We start from the raw sequence: 23,139 nt of genomic DNA, 5'->3' as shown, positions 1-23,139 counted from the left end.
ACAGGTCCTCATAAAAAAGCACAGCCCAGCCCCAAGTACCAATAGTGCTAAGGTTGCAAAACCCTGGTTTATACAAAGAAAAATTGAAGCAATTATTCTGCCGGTTGAGGAGCAGTGGGGGTTTTGCCTAAATTATTAGAATAACAACCTCATTTATGGGCTCTGCTTTGTTAATATAGACCTAGCCAGGTGGTGTTGAATAAGCATTAGTTCATGATTTAATCTTAGTTTCTGTCTCTTCCACTGACTAATTATAAGCAATTTGAATTGCTATGTGTGATCAACGTTGTAAAAAAAGTAGGACAAATGTACCTCTGAAGAGACTATATCATATTCTGAACTTAAAGTGCCCCAAGGAGGTTGCCCTAATGTTGGGACAGAGAGGAAATGGTGTGGGTGGTAGAGTCAAGTTTTCTGGGTTTGAGATCCGACTCTGCCACTTACTGACCTCATAACTACTCTAAGTTCACAGCAAGCCTCAGTTCTAGCATGAAATGGAGCAGTAATTTCTTCACCAAGTCCCTGTGTGGGTTATGTGGGTTAAGAGGAAAGTCATACATTCAACAAATATTTATTCTATTGCCTTCGGTGTTTATTCTGTCTAGTGCTGGGGATGCATTCAGTAACAAGACAGATGAAAATCTTCACCTTTACAGAGTTGGGAATGCTTGGGGAGAAAGATAATATGCAAGATAAATAAGTAAAATGTGCAGGATGTTAAATGGTGATAAGTGCCGTGAAGGAAAACAAAATAAAATAAGAAAGGAGCATAGTGCAGGGCTGGCACAATGTTAGATTAGAAGGATAGTTGAGCTTTTTTTTCTTTGTACTGAAGACTTGAAATTGGGAGGCAGTGAACCATGCCAATCTCTGGGGAAAGAGCATATCTAGGCAGAGGGGGTAGCATCTGAAAAAGTCTCAGAGCTAGGTCATGCTTGGAGAATGCAAGAACATCAAGAAAGCCAGTGAGCAGGGGGACATCTGAGGTGGGAGAAGGGAGCAATTGCCTGGGACCACCGAAGAACGTTGCAATAACCTTGGCTCTGCAAACGTTAGCTAGTTATTATTATTGCCAGGAGATAAAATGTTCCAATATGCGTGATGGCTTACATCAGAGTGTTCTATAAACCCCTCAAAATTCTGTGCCCTTCTGAGAATGTTTTTAAAGAAATCCTTCATTTAAACAAAATGGCAAAGCGTCTAAGTGCAAAGGACACAATTCTAGAATTCTCATGGCCAATCTGCTCTGTGGCTTCTTTTCTTGCCGCAGCCACCCACTCTGCTTCGGGGCCCCACCCGTGCGAGAGCAGAAAAAAGTCAACTCGGGCTTTTTTTTTTTCCTTCCTCTTCATTTCCACAATAAGAATTGCTTTTCTAAGCTGCCTGAAAATTTAAAGTACACCTTCTTTGGCCGTGCTAGTCTAGTAGTTTTGCTGTTACAGATTCCTAGACACAACTTGTATTCATCCTGAAAACATGAACATTTTATTTAGAGCACAAGTATCTAATCATTGAGTAGATACAGATTAATAATTCCTGAGATTTTTGAACAGAAATGTTCAAAGACCGTTTTACTGTATGTGCAAATGCTTTCAATGTAAAATCTCCTGTCATGCTCTTTCCTGTTCTGGAGCATAGGAAAGAAGCAAGAACCAGAATTGTTATTTGCAGTGAAAGCACTTTTCCAATAAAACCATAAAGAGTGATAATATTTCTAAAGGATGCAGGCTTACTCTACTCTCATGTGAACCTCAGATTGAGAAAGGAGGGCTCTTCCATTCCAGTAAGAGTTGTTGCTAACCTGCTAATCAATACAAATTATTTTTGTAAGTGAAAGTTTGAACCTGAAAGAGAATTTTTATTTTCCAATCTGATTTTTCAACCCCACGGTTCCTTCTGTTTTTAAGATCCATTTTTCCCCTACTAAAACATGTTTTAGTTTGCCAAATATCATAAAAGGAGGCCCTGGTGTAATTGGAGATGCCTCTCTTACTTTGTATTTTGTATCCAAGGGGCTTCACTAAAATTCCCCAGAGCTGGAAACATAAAACTGTAAGCTAGCTAAAGAGGTCTTCCTTTAACTGTTGACTTCAGCAAGATTGGTTCTCTTCTTATTCCCTCCTTCCATGTACCTCATGGATTGCGAATAGACCCCTGCCACTCACCTGCCACTGTCACCGTGCCTGTCAGTCTCTCTCGGGCCCTTAGGCCCTCCCCTCACTCTTTCACACTAAGGACTGACTTTTCTGTGACCAAGGGTGCTAGGCTCTCTCCTGACCTGAAGGAAAGTGATTCCCAGAAGTTTGTGGTAATAAAAACAAGGTCCTAAAAACTAGGCATGCCCTTGGTTGGAGGGTCACACTGTCCTTAGGATTGTAGGGACCTCCCTGTGTTTAAGGAAGAATGAATGAAGAGAACCACTTCCTAGCGTAGCATACACATTCTTGCGGGTCCATGTGCCAGAACACTGCTTAATCCACGTTCCCAGGAGAAACATCTCCCTTCCAGTATGTTCACACTGACCGGATTTGCCTTCCAGAGGGAGATGCCGCCCCAGTGGGATGCTCTGCTCGCGTCTTTATTGTTAGGAAAAGGTTCAGATTTCCAAGTGACAAGGGCAGATATCTCTGTTGTCAGTGTTGCATTTCTGAATCAACAGTCAATTCCTTGGGGAAGGAAATTGATGAGAACTAAGCCTATTCCTGACTCAGCAGTCTGTAACCCCTCTTGTATTTCTTCTTTTTTCCATTACATTTATGGGAGGATATGCAAGATTTTTAAAGACATCAGTGGCTTTTCCTCCTTTGAACTGCTCTGCCAGAAATCCTCAAGACAGAACGTTACACGATATTATACACAAACTGACCACATCCTAAACTATTCAAAGGCTTCTTATGCCTTTCTCTTGCTGTTCTATTACGAAAATACGTAAGTACATAGATAGATAAATATCTGCCTCACGGGACTTTTGCAAACTGTGGGAAGTATCTTGCCTTTACGTTTTGGGAGTAATCTCCTTTTTTTGCTTTTCTTTCAAATAAAATCCCATTTTTGCTCCAGCAAGGTCCTGGTTGGAAAAACATAGAGTGGAAAAAAAAGAAGTATTTTTTTTTGCAGAAGAATTGCAATCATATCTATCTCTTAAATTGTCCCACCATGTCGTGGTCAGCTCACCAACTATAATTTACTAGGGATGAAATTACTCTTATGTCTGGCAGAGCTCGTTGCCAAGGGTGCAAAAGAGACATTTAATTTACCCTGTCCATAGCCTCCAACTCCCATCAGCATATCCTGTGAGCAGAGTTGCTATAAACATGTTGGAGAGTGTATTAAAGTCAATCTGGGACCGACTGGGAACAATGTCTTCACAGTCCTACGGAGGGTATGTCTCATCGCTGGCCCTGGCTTCAGGAACTGGTCTTTTCAAATGCGGGATAGCGGTGGCTCCAGTCTCCAGCTGGGAATATTACGGTATGGAAACACTTCATAAATGTTGCTGCGAAAACATTTGACACATAATTACTCTATATTTGAGGTTGCTAGGAAAACAAATTATGCAGTAAAATTCACCCCAGCATCACTGGGAAAAATATAATCTATAAATGAAGTTGTTTAGATGATTCATGATAGTCGTGTTGTAACAAATCAAAGAAATCTTAGGAGTGAGGAAGGACTCCGCTAAAATCCAGTGTATCTTATTCTCTCCCAGAAACCTTTGGCCCACTGTGGAACCACATCTTTAAAAGCAGAGCTAACTCTATGTTTTTGCAGGCACACAGGGACAGCATAACTGGCTTGTAAGCACATTTTATGCAAAGTCAGGCCAAGGATTTCACCTCCATGCCCCAGCTTGCTGCTGCCAGCTCCATCACCCGAAATCAAAAAAAAAGTTTGTTTGAGAAATTCACTTCCCGTGTGTGTCTGTGTTTATGATTAACATCAGTGCAGGATGGTTATTTGAAATTAACTCTGATAATTGTACAAAAATCAGTTTTCATCATACCCTCTTCCCTCTGTTGGGTTAGAAACAGGATAATGATGACTCGTAAGGAATATTTATTCAGAAAAAAATGGGTGTGTGTTGGAGGAGGAGGATTTGGGGGACATAGTTTCATCTCAGATTAATTAAGACAGCAATAAAGAGTCGCAGAGGTGGCTGCATTGGTGATTTCTTTTAAAATGGGGTGAGGTCATTCCTTTCTCAACATTCCCCCCAGTGAAGGGCTTGAGTAGCACTGGAAAAGATTGAGACCAGCCCTTTCTAATGTCAGCTGCTCCAGTTTCCATGATCTCCTCCTCCATTGCTTCTCTAGCCCTGAGGCAAATTGCCCAGCAAATGACTTGGGTGGAGCGCTACAGTAAAGGAAAGCAGGACTGGTCCTCAGCAGGAACCTCCCTTCACAGACTGAGGGCCCTCATCAAAGGAGGTGGTCTTGTTGATCATTGAAATGACACAAAACACATGCAAACAGATATTCTTATATATTTTGTAGCATCTATCTACACAGAGCGATTCATGGGCTTCCCAACAAAGGATGATAATCTCGAGCACTATAAAGTAAGCATTCTCGTTTCTTCTCAGATCATTAATTTATTTCAAAAATGCCAATTAATTTTAAAGCAGTTGTTCAGAATCTACACTTTTGTCAGGTCCCCAAGCAAATACAATGATCCTTTGTGAGCTACAAAACACCTCACCAGAAAGAACTGACTCCATTTGGATTCTATTCTCTTTCCCCATCCGCCCTGTTCCCCATTCTCGTCCCCACCCCCACCCCTACACAGCTTGAGCGGGCATCATTTATGCCTAAGGTCTCACTCATATGTAACATATGACACATAAACTTTCAGTTTTTCAAACTAAGAATCAGATGGAAGCAATGCAAATGATCATGAAAATGTGTTGCTCTGACTCTTAAATATTTATCAACCAAAGCAATACATAATTTCAGTATTGGTGCTAAGTCCATCGCACAATGATTTAGCTAGTTTTCTATTAGAGCTTGCAGCAACTAAAATGTTAATTTTTCCTCTTTTCCAGAATTCAACTGTGATGGCAAGAGCAGAATATTTCAGAAATGTAGACTATCTTCTCATCCACGGAACAGCAGATGGTGAGGTTTAAGCAAGACTCTTACACATAAAAATACTGAGCCAACATCACTTTGTTTAAGAAACATTAAGCATCCTCCTATGCCTATCCTCAGGGTCAGTACCTAAGAGTCAGGGACATTTCCATAAATGAGTGTGATGACTCACTGCTGACAATGTCAACGGCATGACTAGATAATTGTTGGTGTTCATTTCCAGGCAGTACATTGTCACTCTCTGCTTTCTGGTATTTCGCAGCACTTTAACTCTCTCTCTCTCTCTCTCTTTGTTGCAGATAATGTGCACTTTCAAAACTCAGCACAGATTGCTAAAGCTCTGGTTAACGCACAAGTGGATTTCCAGGCAATGGTACATAATTTCATTTTACTCATGATCACGGCCTTGGACCCCTAAGCTAAATGGAGGAATCTTCTTCCTTTCTTTCTTTAATTTACTAAAACCTGACAAAAAGGCTGTAGGGTAGAGCAAGCAGAACATTAGCAACTGAATCTTGGCTCCGTCATTAACTCTCTGAAGGACACCAGGCAGTTCATACCACCTCTGGGGATCCTAGCTGAGGCAAATATAAAATAAAGGCAGCTGCAAGATTAGATGATCTTCCAGCTCTAGCACCCACTACTTCTGTGATCCTATGAGCATCAGTGTAGCTGCATGTTTAGAGTCTCTGTAAAATCTGGGAGCCCTAAAGCAGCTAGAAGATTCTGTTTATTCAGTAAGAAGCAACTGCAGGATGTTAGTAGAAACCCAGGAGGCTCCGGAAGTCATGCAGCTCCAATCAGAGTCAGAGGATACTCTCATCGAAGTGCTTGTTCTCAGCCCCTGGCATATGCCTGACCCATTACAGAAGCTCCTGTTTTTACTGAGCAAAGGAATGAGTGACTTAGCTGTAAAATCCAGGTTATATGAGGAACGGAGGAAATGGAAACAGGAAAACAAGGCAAGGGCGACAATCCCTGACAGCTGTTCTTCCCCCTCTTCTATGAGCAGAAATCTCCCTCACTGGCTTATCTTGAACAAGAACCCAGAAATGGAAACCCCCATCTTTTAGAAATATGGTTTTTTAAGATAGTTTATAAAAGGTAAGATGAGATTTTTCTGGTCTTTTTTTTTTCTCACTATGATCCCAAGGAAATTCAACTTGTAAGTATGTTTTTATTACATCAGGACCACCAGCCACCTTTCTTCAGTAAAAACAATAATCGTACTAGCATCTCTCCAATAATAACGTTTACATCTACCATATCATCTTCTGGTTTTCGTTTTTTTTAATGATACTATTTTTAGCTCCTAAACAAGGCTACTCTTCTATGTGTTGTAGATTTTCCACATTAGAGAGGAATTAGATTCAGAGGCCAAAAGCCTTGTGGGATTTTGGAGCTAGAAGGAGCCTTAGAGAAAATCAAATCCAGTCCCCTCATTATTCAAATAAGGAAACCAAGCTCCAGAGAAGTCAAGCAATAGGTTAAGCGCACCAGCTCTGCGACCTGTGCCCGATTTCTGATGCCCCAGGATGCTGGCCACCAAGCTCTGTAAGTTTAAAGAATATGAAACAGTAGGGAAGGTTAACAAAAGGTCTTCCAATCTTCCTGTTCTAAACCAGTGCATGTAAACTATTATTTATTCAAGTGTTCTTGGGTAGAATTTCAACCATAATATTAGAAAAATTACAAGGTCCTGAGGGCCTAAAAAAGTCAAAGCTAAAGGCATTATGCGTGGCTGCGGGACTCAAACAGGCTCCTTCCCCTTGTGTTTCAGTGGTACTCCGACCAGAACCACGGCATCTCCGGCCTGTCCACGAAGCACTTATACACCCACATGACCCACTTCCTAAAGCAATGTTTTTCTTTGTCAGACTAAAAATGGTGCGGAGCCAAGCTGGACCACAATCTGAACACTGCTTATAAATGCCTCAGACCATTTGCTTGTTTTACTTTTTATGCTGTTAAATGTTGGTGTAAACAAACAAACGGATGTTGTTCTAAAGGCTGGCAAGAAATTAGGAGGACTCAGAAGTTCAACCTAAATATTGTTTACATTTTCTCACACTCTGTGGAAGAGGCGAAAAAAACCATGCCTTGTGCTTTGGACATGAACCGCGTTTTCCCCTGTTCATTTGAGGAATTAAATAAAGTCAGAAGTTAAAGGGCTCTTGTTTTCTCCCTGTGCATTAATTTCAGGTTCCAGTTTCTATCCCAGGAAGAAATGCTTGTTCTAGGGAAGTACAGGAATGATGTTAGGGGGGTCATGGAGGAGGAGAATCTAGAAGCTGTTTTGGATTTTTGTAGTTAGAACTCCAAATGCTGGCATGAATGGCTCAGAGTAGGAAAAAGTATTGTTCAGAAATCAAGTTTGAGATGCACTTTGTGGAGGTACCCTGAAGGCAGCACTCAATGTTTATTCAATTTCCCCCTGAGTATTTCTTCAGCATTACCAACAGCATTGGATAAAGGTGAAGTTGGAATTTTGAATTCAGGCTCCTTTTAAGAAATGCTTCAAATTTGGAAATATTCCTATTTTACATCCCGTTTTAGAATTAGTAATGATAACTGCCCTCAGGTCGGTAAACCCACACCAAACTAAAGCAAAGGGTAAATTAAATGGATGTCACTAGTTGGAGAGGAAAATTGTTATATGAAATTTTTCTGGGGTTTTTGGTTCTAAGTAATAGAGATCATTTTGAAAATGAAAACCAAATAAAGCTCTAATACCTGTAATGCCAAAGGTAGTAACTGTTCCCATCAACGAGAAACTTACGGGTGGCTTGCCATCTCTGTGATTGCCACAGAATTTAAAAAATCTACACCAGGGCACCAGAGGACATTTCTTAAATGAGTGCTGGAAGTCTCCATGAAGCCACCGCCTAGGGGATTTTCGCTGGCACGTTTCCCAGCACGGATTGCCCCAGATGATTTCCCTATCCCTGGCGTGATTGCCCCGGTGGTGGGTAGAAGGCCCCATGCCTTCTCTCATGTTCTGCAGCCGGAAGCACCAGTCTAGGCCTGGAGCATCACAGCCAGAATGGCCTCGAAGGGCACACAGACCACGGGCGCCTCGAGAGTTTTCAGGCACTTCTTAGTCTGGCACTCATTCCACTAGCGCTTGCTGAAATCTGCCTCCCACTCAGGCCACGTGGCCCCGCCTGACCCTTCAGGTGCAGGTGCTCTGCAGTGGTCAGGGAGCCTGCTCAAGACTCACAGATTCAGGACTGGCCACAGCCCCTTGTCTCCACATCCGGGCAACTGCTGACAGCGAGGGTGGGAGAGAATGATTAGCTTCCCTTTCTGTTCTGCGTGGGGCAACCTGTGACGCAAACCCAGATTTCTCAAAATGTTCTCATCATTCATTCCAACTAAGAAGAAGAGAACAACCAACAGTTATTTCCTAATATTCTATCTAGAGAGACAAGGGGGCAATTACAAATACTAAGAACATCTTGCTACTCTACCTTCTTTTCTGCCTTTGTGGAATACATGAAGCCAGCCTTTACTATATTAATGTAATAAGGAGTCTCCAGCCTCATGCCTTTGATCCTGCTGCCACAGAGGCAACTTCTACAAGACAAATCTAACTGCATCACTTTCCCATGCAGAAAGTTCCAGTAATTCTTAATGCATCTAAAAAATAATATTGTAGGTATTAGGTGTACAGCATTTCCATCATTACAGCAAGTGCTATTGGGTGGCGCTATCCCAGAAGAATCTTCATGACTGTATCTTGGAATTTAGCATGTGGTACAGTTCACCACCCGATACATGAGTGAACACCTGTGTTCATGGAATACTACATTATTATATTACTCTATATTACTATTGATGAAGCCTTCCCTGACCCCCTTAGGTAGAATCAGCCAGGTGCTCCTCAGGGTTGTCAACATGTGTTTATGTATTTATTCATTCATTCAACAAACATTTATTGAGTCTGTCTATACACCAGACACTGCAACATTTTGAAGAAACAGTGATGGCAAGGTAGCAATTTAAAAGGCAGGGTTTATTTTTCAATGTTCACATTTTGTACATTCTGCTAGATTCTTCTTTTGGTTTGGAAGATATAAGATACATAAATGACAAAAAGGAAAGATTTTAGTAGAAAATATCAAACTAAAAGGGATGATTTTTAAATATCTTATCTTCTCTATTTGTAGGAAGCAAGTTGTAGTAATTATCCTTTACCACATTATGTTCTTGGTATGAGATATTTGGAAGGACAATCTCCAAATACCTTAATTAATGCTGCGAACTATAATCATTCTTCATAGATCACAAACTTGAGATTTGCATGCTTTCATTTGACAAATATAATTGCATGCCACTGTTTTAGGTACTATAGGTGACTCCCCCCTTCCAAAAAAAAATGTAGCAGGATGCATGTCTATAGGCAGGAACTTAAAGTCTTGTAAAGGTGAGAAATGAATATAACTACAATGTAAATTCAAATGAGATCAGTGCTCTAGGTATAAAATTCTAGTATGTATAAGAGGGAAACTGTCACAAAATTATACCATCTCAAAAAATAATCTCAAATTTGGTACCACTATGCTGTCCTTAAAGCTATTTTAAAAGGTTCCAAAATTCTAAGTGACCATCCAATATTTCTTAGAGTGAATGACAAAGAAGCAGCAAGAAAATGGGTATTTTGTTAAATTTAACACAAATGAGGAAACTTTGATTGAGGTTTAAGTTCTTTTGAAAATCCAGAAATACAAAATGTGTAATTTATTTTCTTTATTTCATCCTCAAGAAACATTTTTCAATACCTATGTTGTACGTGGCAGTGTTCTGGGAACTGCAGGGGTTGCAAATATGAATATATATGACAATTTCTCCATTTCTAGACTCTTTCAGTAAAGGCGACTTAACGAATCTGATTTTCCCAACATTTGAGCATTTTTCAGAAACTGACAGATCTTTATGCAAATGTTGTTGCCAAGCTGTTTGTAATGGTGAAATTATACTTTGACAGTAACTCTTTAAAATATATTAAACCCAGCTAAGGTTTTTTTGGAAATGTTGCCAATTAAGTGACTTTAATGAGCTTCTTGATGGTAATGTAATTACAATTCAGATGTTCTAATTGTAAAAAAAAAAATACAGTTCTGGGAAAGTTAACAGTAAAATAAGCAAATGTAAAATAAATTATGGCTAATTTAAATTGTGATTATGTGGTCCTCTGAGAAGACTACCAAAACAATGCTTTCAATTACGCTGTTTGTAAAGTAGAAAGAAGGCATCTAACAGATATGTTAAATTTATCCAATAAAGCAGATATTTTGAGTTTAACCAATAAAACAGATCAAAAATTTCTGAACACAGTAAATCATTCTAGCTTGTAAAGAACCGCTAAAACACTTCCTTGCCATTATGGAGAGGTACCTTGGCAATTTGAAGTAGAATACTTTCTCATTCAGGGAGAAATAAGTGCCTGGACCTTACCAAGCGATTCATGGGGAAAACGATCTGGCTCCTAGCAGAAGTCTCTAATGACCACCTGCTCAGATTACTGGCATGCGATGCTAACATGCTGGTCATAAACACTTTTTTTGACGCACAGGTAATGTCTTTGGCAAGCTAGAGCAGTGTGATTTTACTCTGTTGGCCTCTAATTAATGCTCCATTACTTAACGCTACTTAAGAAAAATTGCTTTGACAGTGTATGTTTTACCAAATACTCATTGGTGCAGCATTAAATCCTTCACACTATGGTTATACAAAGTCTGTATCCTGTGAATAAAAGCAGTAATCAAGCCGACATGCCACAAAGATTTGACAATTCATCTTCCTTCTTTCATAAGTACTGCTCACTGACAAGCAAGACAGGAGCATCTTTGCTAGCCCTTCATTATATATATATTGGGGACAGGAATTTTTCTCACTGTCACAGAGGGTGAATTTCTGAAATAAATGTCTTCATGACACATTTAAAATGATATAAAAATTATTTGTATGTTCAAAACCTGCTCTCCATTCATACATAGTGAGTTTGTTATTGAAACATCCTTGCAGATAGATATTCATGAACATAATAGAAATTTTAGATATGTCATAAAATTTGCTTTTATCACACAGGCACTAAGCTAAACTTCCAGCCTCAAGAGATGATAAAAAGTGATGATGCTTTATATATCAACAGGAAACAGGTCTGCTCTCTTATTTTCTTTAGTAGATCAAAGTCATACTTTGCAATATTTATAAATACCTTCTTTCTGAATGAAATACAAGATAGCTCATATGTCAAGTCTTTTAAATATAATATGTTCATTGTAATGGATTTTAGAGGGAGTGGGCTGGAACGGGTAAAGGCATGGATACTAAAGTCAGGCTACCTGGTTTGAATCCTATGTCAGGAACATACTAGCTGTGTAATTTTCATACTTACGTCTGCTTCAGTTTCCCTATTTGTGAAGTGGGGGATAAAAATAATTCCTACTCCTAGAGTTAATTGGAGTTTCAATTAGTTGTTATTCATACACCTAACAATGTCTGGCCTACAGTAAGTATTTTGTAGGGGGTTGCTATATACATAAAGTAAATCACTTTTTAAATGACATTTTCAATAAGTTAATTCTTAAGAAATTAATGGTCTGAGTCAGAAGCAAATCATTTCTTTTCCCATATCAGTGAATTTAGTATATCAGAATTAGCACTTATCAATGAATCTCTATCTTTTCTGAACCAGTGCAGCCTTTTAAGAATAACCAAAATAGAAGCCATGAGTGTCCAAGGAAGCCCATTGACCGTGGTGACAGAACACCTTTGGGGAAGGCAGACCTCCAGGGAAACGCGTGATTGAAGGACAAGTACAGTTCACCCACCCAGCTTCACGCACAGCGTGGAAGGCTGGCCCTGTCTCCTCCACTCTCCCATTGACTCCTGGGCTCCGGCCACACTGGCCTCCTTTCTGGATTTTTGTGCAGAAAGCTTCTTCTGTTTCAGCGCCGAGAATTTTCAAATTTTCACTTGTCTGTGTTCTTGTCATTTAAGTCTCAGATCAAGTGTCACCACCTTCGAGAGAACTTCTCTGGGCACTAGATTTAATGTGCTTCTACCACAGCCAGAGACTTCTAACAACATTATCTAATTTTGTTTTCTTAGTAGCACCTATAAGCATCAGAAATTATTTTATTTATGTATGTGCTTGTTACCTCTTTCTCCCATTGTAATAGAAGTTTCTCTGGACAGTGACCCTGGCTAACTTTTCACATCTCTATGTCCAGGGCCTAGACAGCCACTGGAATAAGGGAGAAAGAGCTTGATAAATACTTGCTGAATGTATTCCCAGGTTCTGGGATGGGAAGCCCATGAAACTAGGATACTGATGTGTGATCACACAGTGGAAATACACCCCATCATTTCTGAGACTTAGTAGGTAGTAGGAACTTACTGTTTCCCCCTCAAAGCAAAGAGAAAGAAAATCTCTGAGTAGCAAGTGACCCACAGTTGGGAGGAAAGGGCTGGGAAGGACATGAATCTTAGCCAGAGACCTAAAAAAATGCTGGTCTTTGAAACAAAAATAATTTGGATTAGGAAATGGAAACAAAACCCACTGCACTGTCCTACCTTTGATATTTGCTGTCTTTAGATGAGTCACCAGGACAATGCAGACTGAGGAAACTTGGCACAAAATGTTCAGACTGGAAAAAGTGAAATAAATCTCTGGTATGCTATGACCACTCCACCAGCTTATTAAAAAAATTTGTTTTGCTTAATAAATCTATTTAAAGTGTTTGTGGTTTCTTTCACATTGTAAAGCTGGCTACTCATGCCTTCTACTCTTTCTGTCTCCTGATCAGAAAGGTCATACATTCAAACCCTGAAAGATTGGTTTGTTGGCCTTTTTAAGCTCAGATTATAAACTTGGAGTCATCAAAAATAAACCAGTCTAATACATTTTCCAAAAACTGTACATTTTAGATCACATTCTTCTAATTGACCATTACACATGGGGTGAATTGGACTTTCTAGGATCCCCTGGACAGAGTCAAGTGTGGCCTTGTTGATCTGCCAAATTGCCAAACAGAATCAAAAGAACTGAATTCTAATCCTTGTGATTTGGAAAGCTCCTTTCTTCCTGAGATTCCTTTCATCTGTCTACCACAATCAGTGGGCTAGACCCATGGCTTTGCAAGCCCTAAGAATTCTTCTGTGTTCCATCAGGTGATAATGCAAAGTAGTTCCTAATCCCTAAATCATCTTCCAAAAACAGAGGCCTATAGCTTGGATAATAGGAGTCAATTCTGTTTGGATTCACTCTTCTTTCCCCTGCATTTCATCTTCTGCAAGTACAATGGTTACACTGAGGACTTCTGTTTCAATATAGAATCCTCCTGGTCTCTTTTGAGGCTCTAACTACAGAGATGGGGTGGGATGACAATCTTATATCCCCTAGAAATACTGAGGTTGACAAGTTCTCCCTCACTTAGATAGTAAAATTGAGGCCAGGGACATACTATGACATCTTGCTTGATGATGGTATGATAACAGTCTCGAAGGAATTGCCCTCACCATTATCTCAGTTATCTTCTTTGATGAGACAGATTTTACATGAATTACATTGATAGTTGAAAACCTTGCATTGGGCAAATGTAACAGCTGCCCTGGAGTAGAGTTCCCACTCCAAAGCAGCTCTAAGGCCAGCCAAGACATCAGAATGAATGAAGCAGAGCAATCAGGGGGTCAGCAAGGTCTCTGCCAACCTAAGGACTCTGGTGCGCCCATATTTCTAACCAGGTAACAACTCCTGGTTCAACTTGTTGCCATGTGGAAATACGGGCCTGTTGTTTCCCAGCCTGACTTTTGTCTAGAAAAACCATAAAATGACTTTAAAGTGTAAACTCTCTTTCAATTCTGAATTCTTGAAAACTAACTTACGAGTAAAGAAGACTCATCCATGTGCCAGATTTGACCTGTGGTTATCAATTTCTATTTTAGGTAATAATTCAGTCACCTTTTTTTTATGCCAATTATATACCAAGTAGTCCACACACACACATTATTCCATTATAGTTCTCTAAACTCTGCAAATTAAAAACTCTAATAACGTATATTTCTGATTAGAAAAATGAAGTGCAAGTTATGGAACTTGCGTAAGATTTCCTAGGCTCAGGTCCGCTGGACCCTTGTCTTCCTTCCACTGCTATACCTCTACGTCATACAGGCCGTGGGTGCCCTTGGCCAGGTATTCCGGGAGTACGTGGGGTGCCTTTTCAGATGGCTTTCTTCCATATTACCATCATTAATCAAATATTCAATACAGAGTATAAGTAAACACGACCCTGGCAGCAGGCCCTTGTCAGTCGTTATTAGAATTTAAGCACAGTTAATGAAGTAAACGATAAGTGACTGTTTATTTAAAAAAACATTTGTAGGGTGGCTTTGAAAATGGAGTTCTGTGCCCGCCTTATAATTAGTGACTTATATATGGTTTGCAACTTATTTCTGGCCTCAGCAATACTTTTTGAGGCAAACCATCAATATGTAAGTCCAACCCAGGACTGGCCACAAAATGACATCAGGTTTCTAATCTCCGTGTCACTTCTTCTCCACTTAGCAGTATTTCTTCTGGATTCTGGATGTCTTCTCTCTAATGTTATCCCTGCTCTGTGGCTTCCAAGACCTGTCTCCACCAACTCCCATACCATGGCCATGGAGCTACGGAAGGCGTCAAGATGTGGGGAAGCTCCTAAGATTTCATGCAGGTATGGTCCCCAAATTGGCATTGGCCGTGTCTTGCCAATGGCACTCAGACTGCGAAGGCAGAGGCTCTGCAAGTAAAGAACAATGCAAGTGGAAACCTGAGGTTTTATTCCTGCAGATTAGGTTTTTGGAAAAACAAAAAGTAAGATTTTAAAGATTCCATGTAAAATACTTTTATTTTGAATCTCTACCTTGTTTTAGTTAGTGGAGACCAATGTATGTTTTACAAAAAAATCCTGTGTGCCTCCACATTGACTGGTACTGTCAGAATACCCAGACTACTTTTATTACTTAATTTTTCAAGTACAGTATCAAGAGCCATGATATATTATTTTCATAACCTTTGGTGAAGAAGCCATGCCTAGTGAAACCTGCTACAGGAAACCCTATTATCGGTTCTCCGATGTAGACCTAGGGTCTTTGGCATAGTATTTCCTCTTAACAAATAGTAGGAACTTATCATTTACAAAATGTTAAAAACGAGGTAAATCTTATAAATGGCTACTCAATATTTACATCTTGTATCATATTTCTCAGAAAATTATTAGTAAAGTCATGGAAACTTTGCAATTTATTGAGATTTATAATTTATTAAAATGTATATAATATTTTCTATTGAAATTTTACTCATTTTTGAAAAAAAATTTATGTGCATTATATATGTATTTTATATGTATAATATGCCATGTATATGTGTGTATGTATTTTTTATGTGTATATATAACATTATTTGTAGGGTCCAGTATCTAATATATACAAGGAACTATTATAATCCAATAACACAATTTAAAATGTACAAAAGACTTGAATAGACATTTCTCCAAGGAAGATAAACAAGTGACCAACAAGCATATAAAAGATGCTCAATATCTTAGTGATTAGGAAATGCAAATTTAAACCTCATTGATACACCATACTTTCAAAGATTGCTATAAAAAAATTTTTTTTTAAGTATTCTCAAGGATGTGGATAAATTGGAACCCTCATACATTGCTGGTGGAAATGTAAAATGCTTGACTACTTTGAAAAATTGTTCAGCAGTTCTTCAAAAAGTTGAACATAGAATTACCACACAATCTAGCAGTTCCACTCCTAGGGAAATACTCGAAAGAACTGGAAATAGGTTCTCAAACAAATACATGTACAGGCATGTTCATTGAAGCACTAATTATAATAGTCAAAAGCTGACACAGCCCATGTAACCATCAGCAGATGAATGGATGAACAAATTGAAGTATAAATACGCAGTGGAATATTATTCACCTGTAAAAAGGAATAAAGTACTGATTGATGCTACAATGTGAATGAACCTCAAAAACATGTTACATAAAAGAAACCAGACACAAAAGGCTGCTGTATGATTCCATTTATATGACATTTTCAGAATAGGAAAATCCATAGAGATAGAATACAGACTGGTGGTTGCCACAGGATTGAGGAAGGGGAAAGTGAAGAGAACCTGCTTAACAGAGTATTTTATTTTGCAGTGATGGAAATGCGGTACTAGGTGAAGGTGGGAGTTGCACGACATCGTGAACGCACTAAATACCACTGAATTGTTCACTATGAAAGGCTTGATTTTGTCCTGTGAATTTTGTCTCAATAAGTTTTTTAAAAATCTGTTCTAAAAAACTACTTGTACTGATTTTCAGTATAAGTAATCTATAACAATGATGGCCTTTCTAGAATAAATTAACTCAAGCTTTTGATATAAGCAAAGAATACATTCTAGGAGGTTAGACTCTTGAGTGCTCCGTAAATATTATTTGATCCATCTCCATTGCCAGTAGAAGGAATATTTTCATTCTCAATTTTAGAAAATTAAATTCTGTTATACAACCTATTTTAACCAGTTGCCATTGACACCACCACACCTTTGGACACAGAAGAGAGGAAACCCAGAGGATTCACCCCCCTCAGTCACCACAGATCCATACCCTATGCCTCAGGAGCCGTGCAAAACCCTGAGACCTTTCAAATATCAGAAATTCCCTTGTTGGACTATCAAATTCTGCTCTTCAACTTTTTACAGCCAGAACAACAGCTCTTTGAAAGTGATTTTCATATACCTAACCTCAGGCAGCCTCTTTCTTTGCCACTCCCATTCTGCTTTCACATCAATGTAGAGAGAACCATCCGAATGGTATCTTCTTTGCCAAGGCCTGTCCCACTCTGATGCCCTGCCCTGTGTCCTAGGCTCTTTGATTGTCCCCAGCTTCTTCATCAGGAAGTGAAACCTGCAGCTGTTTGGAAGGGTGAAGAGTCAGTTGTATGACAGACATATCCAAAGCTCATGGATCTAGATCTTTAAAAAGAGAATCTCCAAGATCAATTTGTTCTGTGAAGGCAGTTTGGCAGTCCCTCAAAAAGTTAAACATAGAATTATTATATAATTCAGCAATTCTACTTCTAAAATTCTTTGGGATTCCTAGAATTCTACCTTACCTAAGAGAATTAAAAACATAGTCCAGACAAAAACTTCTATTTGAATGTTCATAACAGTATTAGTCATAAAGCCCAGAAGTGGAAGCAAACCCAAAGGTCCATCAGCTGATGAACAGTTTGTGGTATGTGCATATTATGGAATATTATTCAGTCTAGAGGAACAAAGTACCTATTCAATCTACAACATTGATGAACCTTAAAAATATGCTGAGTAAAAAAGTCAGATGGAAAAGGCCACATATTGAGTGATCCCATTTATATGAAATGTATGGAGTGTGCAGTATGTAAAAAGAGAAGATGAGAGGTCATCCAGGGTGGGGGAGGGGCAATGAGCAGCAACTGCTAATGGAGGCAGGGCTTCTTTTAGGGGGAGATGAAAAATTTCTGGCAGTAGACAGTGATGATGGTTATACAACACTGTGACTAGCCTAAAAATCCCTGAATCATACACTTTAAAAATAAAAGCTCAACTATAAAATACCTGGAATTGCCAATGGTTTAATTTTTAGATGTCTTAGCTATCTCAGCCATCTGGCATCTGTGAATGGATTCAGAGAGCTGTCAATGCAGACTATCAAGTAGATTAGGAGATTCTGCCTGGACTCTCACCACTGTTTTGCAGAGCCTTGCTCTATAAAGGCAGCATGGTCTAGATTCAATCCAGATTTGGCTTTAAGCAACTTGGTTGCCTATTCTAAGCCTCATCTCATTATTTGTTAAATGATGCAAAAACATTGAACTTACTTGAACTTACTGTGTATTGTAAGGATTAGACAATAATGTATTCAGAGAGCTTTGCTTAAAATAGGCATTCAATAAATGGGAGCAATATGTATTATTTTAAGGGACTTACTCCTCATTCTTGAAGTGTTAAAAAATTTGTCATTAAACAATAGAAGTATTTTCTATTCCATTCAAATTACTATTTTCTAAATCTGTTTCCTATAATTATCTATATGACTTCTAGGTGAAAACTAAAAAAAAAGTGATTACCTAATCAGATGTTGGCACTACATGCTGACCACTGGAATCAATGGCTATTACACTTTCACCAGGTATGTAGTCAAATGCAGTGCTGAAATTGTGATTTATACTTTATCATTTTCATCAGTGTCAACTGCCTAAATGATATATTTATGTAGGATAAGTGCCAAAAAAAATCAAACAAACATTTAAGCTATTCATTGAATCACCATTTTTGCTATACATTATTATTAGTATTGATAGAAAGGGGTGTAAAAGTAAAAGGATTCATGATCCATGCGTGGTCTTTGACTTCTAGAATTTAGATGATTAGTTTTTATGGAGGAGGATGCTGATGAGCATGGACCAGATTTGTAAGAAACGGAGAATCTACTTGCCTTAGCATTAGGAAGCGTTCACAGTTAATAAGGTAGTGTACTCTTTGAAGACAGGAAGGCTTTTATAATAATTGAAGTGAAAAATCAGTGTTTGCCTCCTCTGAAAATGTGGCCACAAAAATTATTTACTTTCAACAAGAAAACTTCAGGATCAGAACACAGTACTGAGAAATTCCTGACTACAGAACTGTTTCTGAATGCAGAAAGCAACTACTTTGGGTAATTTATAACAAAATGAAATTGCAGAAATTAATTCTCTATGTTTGAAGAAAAAAATAGCCAAAAATTGAATTCCAAAAATTAGCTAAAATTCTACTTAAAAATAGGATAATAGCCTAGAGGGCTTTATAAATTATCTTCCTCTCCAAACATCAGTTCAGTATCACCAAAACACACACACACACACACACACACACACACACACACACACACACACACTGAGCATATCTTTATAATACAGCTGATAAAATATGAGTTGGCAACACTGAACAAGTTTCAGGCAGGGGGCAAGTCTGATTACAAGGCATAATTAATAGGAAAAAGTGTTTCTAACTCCATTTTGCATTTTTTGCATTTTTTTATTATACAGATTTCAAATTTTAATTTTCTAATGGCTGAAGTTACTTCCTTTTACAGAAGGCTTTGAAAAATTGCAATGTTTTAATTGGTTCACATTAAAGACTCTTAGAAGCTTGAAGAAAAAAAGTCTTTCCAGATGAGCAAGAGGTTGGATAAATGCAATGACATATGGTTTGTTTTTTTATAGCTACAATATGCGAAAAATAGAAGCATAACACATGTATTCAATGATATATATGTATTTATACATACAAATATATATTCTGCTTATAAATTATGGGATAAGATTATTTTGTACAAATGTGATTTTGTTTTCTTTTTCTTTCTTGTTCCCTTTATGAATAAAAATAACAACTGAAACTTAGAACAATTTTAAACATCTCATTATAGCAGGGATCTAACAAAAGATAAAACCAATGTATGTAAAGTTGTGATACCACAAGTCCCCTGCTCAGTCTTGTGGGTGGGCAATGTCCACTGGGTCTCAGAGCCTCAGGGCAGGAAGACTGTCCGCTGATCTTACTACTGAATCTTCCCCGCCCTCCCCAAGCAGGCTTCCTCAGAATCATTCCAGATGGATAGGTCACAAACTGTTTCTTAAATATCTAGCAGTAAGGACATTTCTCATATCCTCTGGCAAATTCAGAACTGCCCCAGGAAGTTCTTCCTATTTTGTCCCTACGTCCCTGAGCCAATCGTGTCATTCTCAGAGAGGTAAAGGGCGTCTGATTATTGGTGTCTATATACACATTCTATGTACTCAATTTTTAAATTTTCAAAGGCTATTGTTAAATGACTCTCTATACTTTTTTATTCAAAGCTAAAAAAAAGTCAATTAATGTAAACGTTTCTCCCATGTGCTATACATCATTTATTATTTGGTAGATCTCCTGAAGGGTCACACCTATTTTTAGAAGGTTGTTGTCATGGAGAAGAGTGTTCTAACATAGGAACAGCACGATGTATTCAGGGGATTGCCTCCAGCAAAAACAGACCTCAAACTCATAAGGAAAGTTTTGCTGGCCACTACTTAATCTTATGTAACAGAGTGGACATACCATGAGGACAGGCCTTAAAAAATACTGAAAAGGGAGGTGTAATTATTATTCCATTACCTCTGAGTGGTGGCCCCCTCCCTCTGCCTCCAGTGCAGTTGTTTTCCATTACATGGGCCATGCCCTGTGCTCCGATTTTACCTCCAAGCCTTGTTGCTATCCTATGTCTATGAACCAGATTTACTTTACCTAGCTCATACTTAGTAACTGAAAGATCAAACTTTTTTTAAATTGAAGTAAAATTGTTATATAATATTATACAAATTTCAGGTGTACAATATTAAAATTCAATATTCATATGCACTACAGAGTAATCACCACCGTAAGTCTGGTTACCAACTATCACCATACAATTGACCCCCATCACCCATTTTGTCCACACCCAACCCTGTTGTCCTCTGATAACAACCAATCTATTTTCTGTATCTTTGAGGGGTTTTTTTTAGTTTGGTTTTTAGGTTCCACATATAAGTGAAATCATACCAAATTTGTCTTTCTCTGACTTATTTCACTTAGCATGGACCTCAAGATCCATCCATGTTGTTGCAAATGGCAAGATTTTCTTCCCCCCTTTTTTTGGCTGCATACTATTCCATGGTATATATGAAAATTATGCACCCCATCTTTGTCCATTCATCCACTGATGGATACTTAAGTTGTTTCCATATTTTGACGATCATATATAATAATGAACATAGGGTGCATATATCTTTATGAATAGTGTTTTCATATCCTTTGGATAAATACCCGTAAGTGGAATAACTAGATCTTAGAATAGTTACATTTTTAATTTTTTGAGGAATCTCTATACTGTTTTCCATAGTGGCTACACTGATTTACATTCCCAACAGCATACAAGTGTTCTTTCTCTCTCCATTTTCTCCAACACTTGTTATTTCTTGTCTTTTTGATAAAATCCATTCTAACAGATGTGAGGTGATGTCTCAATGTGGTTTTGATTCACACTTCCCTGATAATTATCACTCTTTTGTAATTAATTATTACTAATTATGTTGGACATCTTTTCATGTGCCTATTGGCCATCTGCATCTCTTCTTTGGGAAAATGTCTATTCTGATCCTCTGCCCATTTTTTAATTGGGTTGTTTATTGTTGAGCTATATGAGTTTTTTATAAATTTTGGGTATTGACCACTTATCAGATATATGATTTGCAAATATCTTCTCCTATTCAGTAGTCACTTTTTCATTTTGTGGATGGTTTCCTTCACTGCACAGCTTTTTAATTTGATGTAATCCCTTTGTGTATTTTTGCTTTTCCTGCTCTTGCCTAAGGAATTTTATGGTTTCAGGTCTTATTTTCAAGTCTTTAATCCATTTTGAGTTTTTTATATAAAGTGTAGGATAGGGCTCTAGCTTCATTCTTTTGATTGTGGCCATCAGGTTTGCCCAAGGCTATTTATTGAAGATATTGTCATTTCCCCGTTGTATATTCTTGCCTTCCTTGTCATAACTTAGATGACCACATATGCATGATTTATTTCTGGACTCCCTATTCTGTGTCTGTTTTTGCCAATACCGTACTGTTTTGATTGCTATAGCTTTTTAATATAGTTTGAAATCAGGTAGATTGATACTACCAGCTTTGTTCTTTCTCAAGATTGCTCCAGCTATTTGGGATATTTTGTGGTTCCATACAAGTTTTAGGATTATTTGTTCTAGATCTGTGAAAAATGACATTGGTATTCTGATGGGGCTTGCATTGTCAGTAGATTGCTCGAGGTAGTATGAACATTTTAATAATGTTAATCCTATAAATCCATGAGCACAGGCTATCTTTCCAATCTTTGTGTCTTCTTCAGTTTCTTTCATCAGTGTCTTGTTTTCAATGAGCAGATCTTTCACCTATTTGGTTAAATTTATTCTTAGGTATTTTATTCTTTAATACAATTGTAAATGGGATAGTTTTCTTGATTTCTCATTCTGATAGTTTGTTCTTGGTGTATAGAAACATAACATTTCTGTATTTTGATTTTGTATCCTGCAGCTTTACTGAGTTTCTTTACTAGTTCTAACAGTTTTAAAGTTTTTTATATATAGTATCATGTCATCTGTATATAGTGACCATTTTATTTCTCCTAATTTAGATGTCTTTTATTTATTTTTCTTGTCTAATTGCTGTGGCTAGGACTTTCAATACTGTTTTGAATAAAAATGATGAGCAAGGGCATCCTTGCCCTGTTTCTGATCTTGGAAGGAAGAAAACTTTCAGCTTTTTACCATTGAGTATAACACTGACTGTGGATTTGCCATATATGACAACCTTTAGTGTATGGAAACACAGTCCTTCTATACTTGCTTTGTTGAGAATTTTTATCATAAATGGATGTTGAATTTTGTCAAATACTTTTTCTGCATCTATTGAGATAATTACATAATTTTTATCTTTCATTTTGTTAACGTGGCATGTCACATTGTTTGATTTGTGAATGTTGAACCATCCTTTAATTCCTGGAATAAATCCCACTTGATGATGATGTATGATATTTTTACTGTATCATTGAATTTAGTTTGCTAATATTTTGAGGATTTTTGTTTCTCCCGTGTTCACAAGTGATACAATTTTAGTCAATTGTTCACAAGTGATACAATTTAGTCAACCAAATACAAAAATTTGGTTTTGGGATCATGTAATGCTGACCTCTTAACATAATTTGGTAGAATTCACCAGTGAAGCCATCTGGTACTGCACTTTTGTTTGTTGGGTGGTTTTTGATTACTGTTTCAATCTCCTGGCTAGTAATCAATCTGTTCAGATTTTCTATTTCTTCATGATTTAGTTTTGGAAGATTGTATGATTGTAGGAATTTCCCCATTTCTTCTAAGTGGTCCAATTTTTTGGCCTATATTTTTTTGACAGTAGTCTCTTATGACCC

At 38.0% G+C, this 23,139-nt stretch overlaps 1 protein-coding gene across 3 annotated transcripts in view; it reads left to right on the top strand.

Moving 5' to 3' along the window:
• Window positions 1–19,402, top strand: part of FAP (fibroblast activation protein alpha) — a 98,056-nt gene extending 78,654 nt beyond the window's left edge. Inside the window, exons 26-32 of one of the 3 annotated variants that reach the window (XM_073241557.1) lie at window positions 3,372–3,471; window positions 4,494–4,558; window positions 5,042–5,114; window positions 5,387–5,460; window positions 14,662–14,806; window positions 18,217–18,304; window positions 19,200–19,402. In XM_073241557.1, coding sequence (XP_073097658.1) covers window positions 3,372–3,471; window positions 4,494–4,558; window positions 5,042–5,114; window positions 5,387–5,460; window positions 14,662–14,806; window positions 18,217–18,227 — 468 coding nt within the window. In that variant the 3' untranslated portion in view covers window positions 18,228–18,304; window positions 19,200–19,402. Of the gene's footprint in view, window positions 1–3,371; window positions 3,472–4,493; window positions 4,559–5,041; window positions 5,115–5,386; window positions 5,461–6,867; window positions 7,260–14,661; window positions 14,807–18,216; window positions 18,305–19,199 lie in introns of those variants that run through there. The other 2 variants (XM_073241559.1, XM_073241558.1) reach the window with 2 other exon arrangements.
• The last annotated feature ends 3,737 nt before the right edge of the window (window positions 19,403–23,139 follow it).

Source organism: Manis javanica, chromosome 7, assembly GCF_040802235.1.
Source record: "Manis javanica isolate MJ-LG chromosome 7, MJ_LKY, whole genome shotgun sequence".
Lineage (NCBI taxonomy): Eukaryota > Metazoa > Chordata > Mammalia > Pholidota > Manidae > Manis > Manis javanica.
Note: the sequence above shows the minus strand (reverse complement) of the source record. Positions and strands in the feature narration are given on the sequence as shown.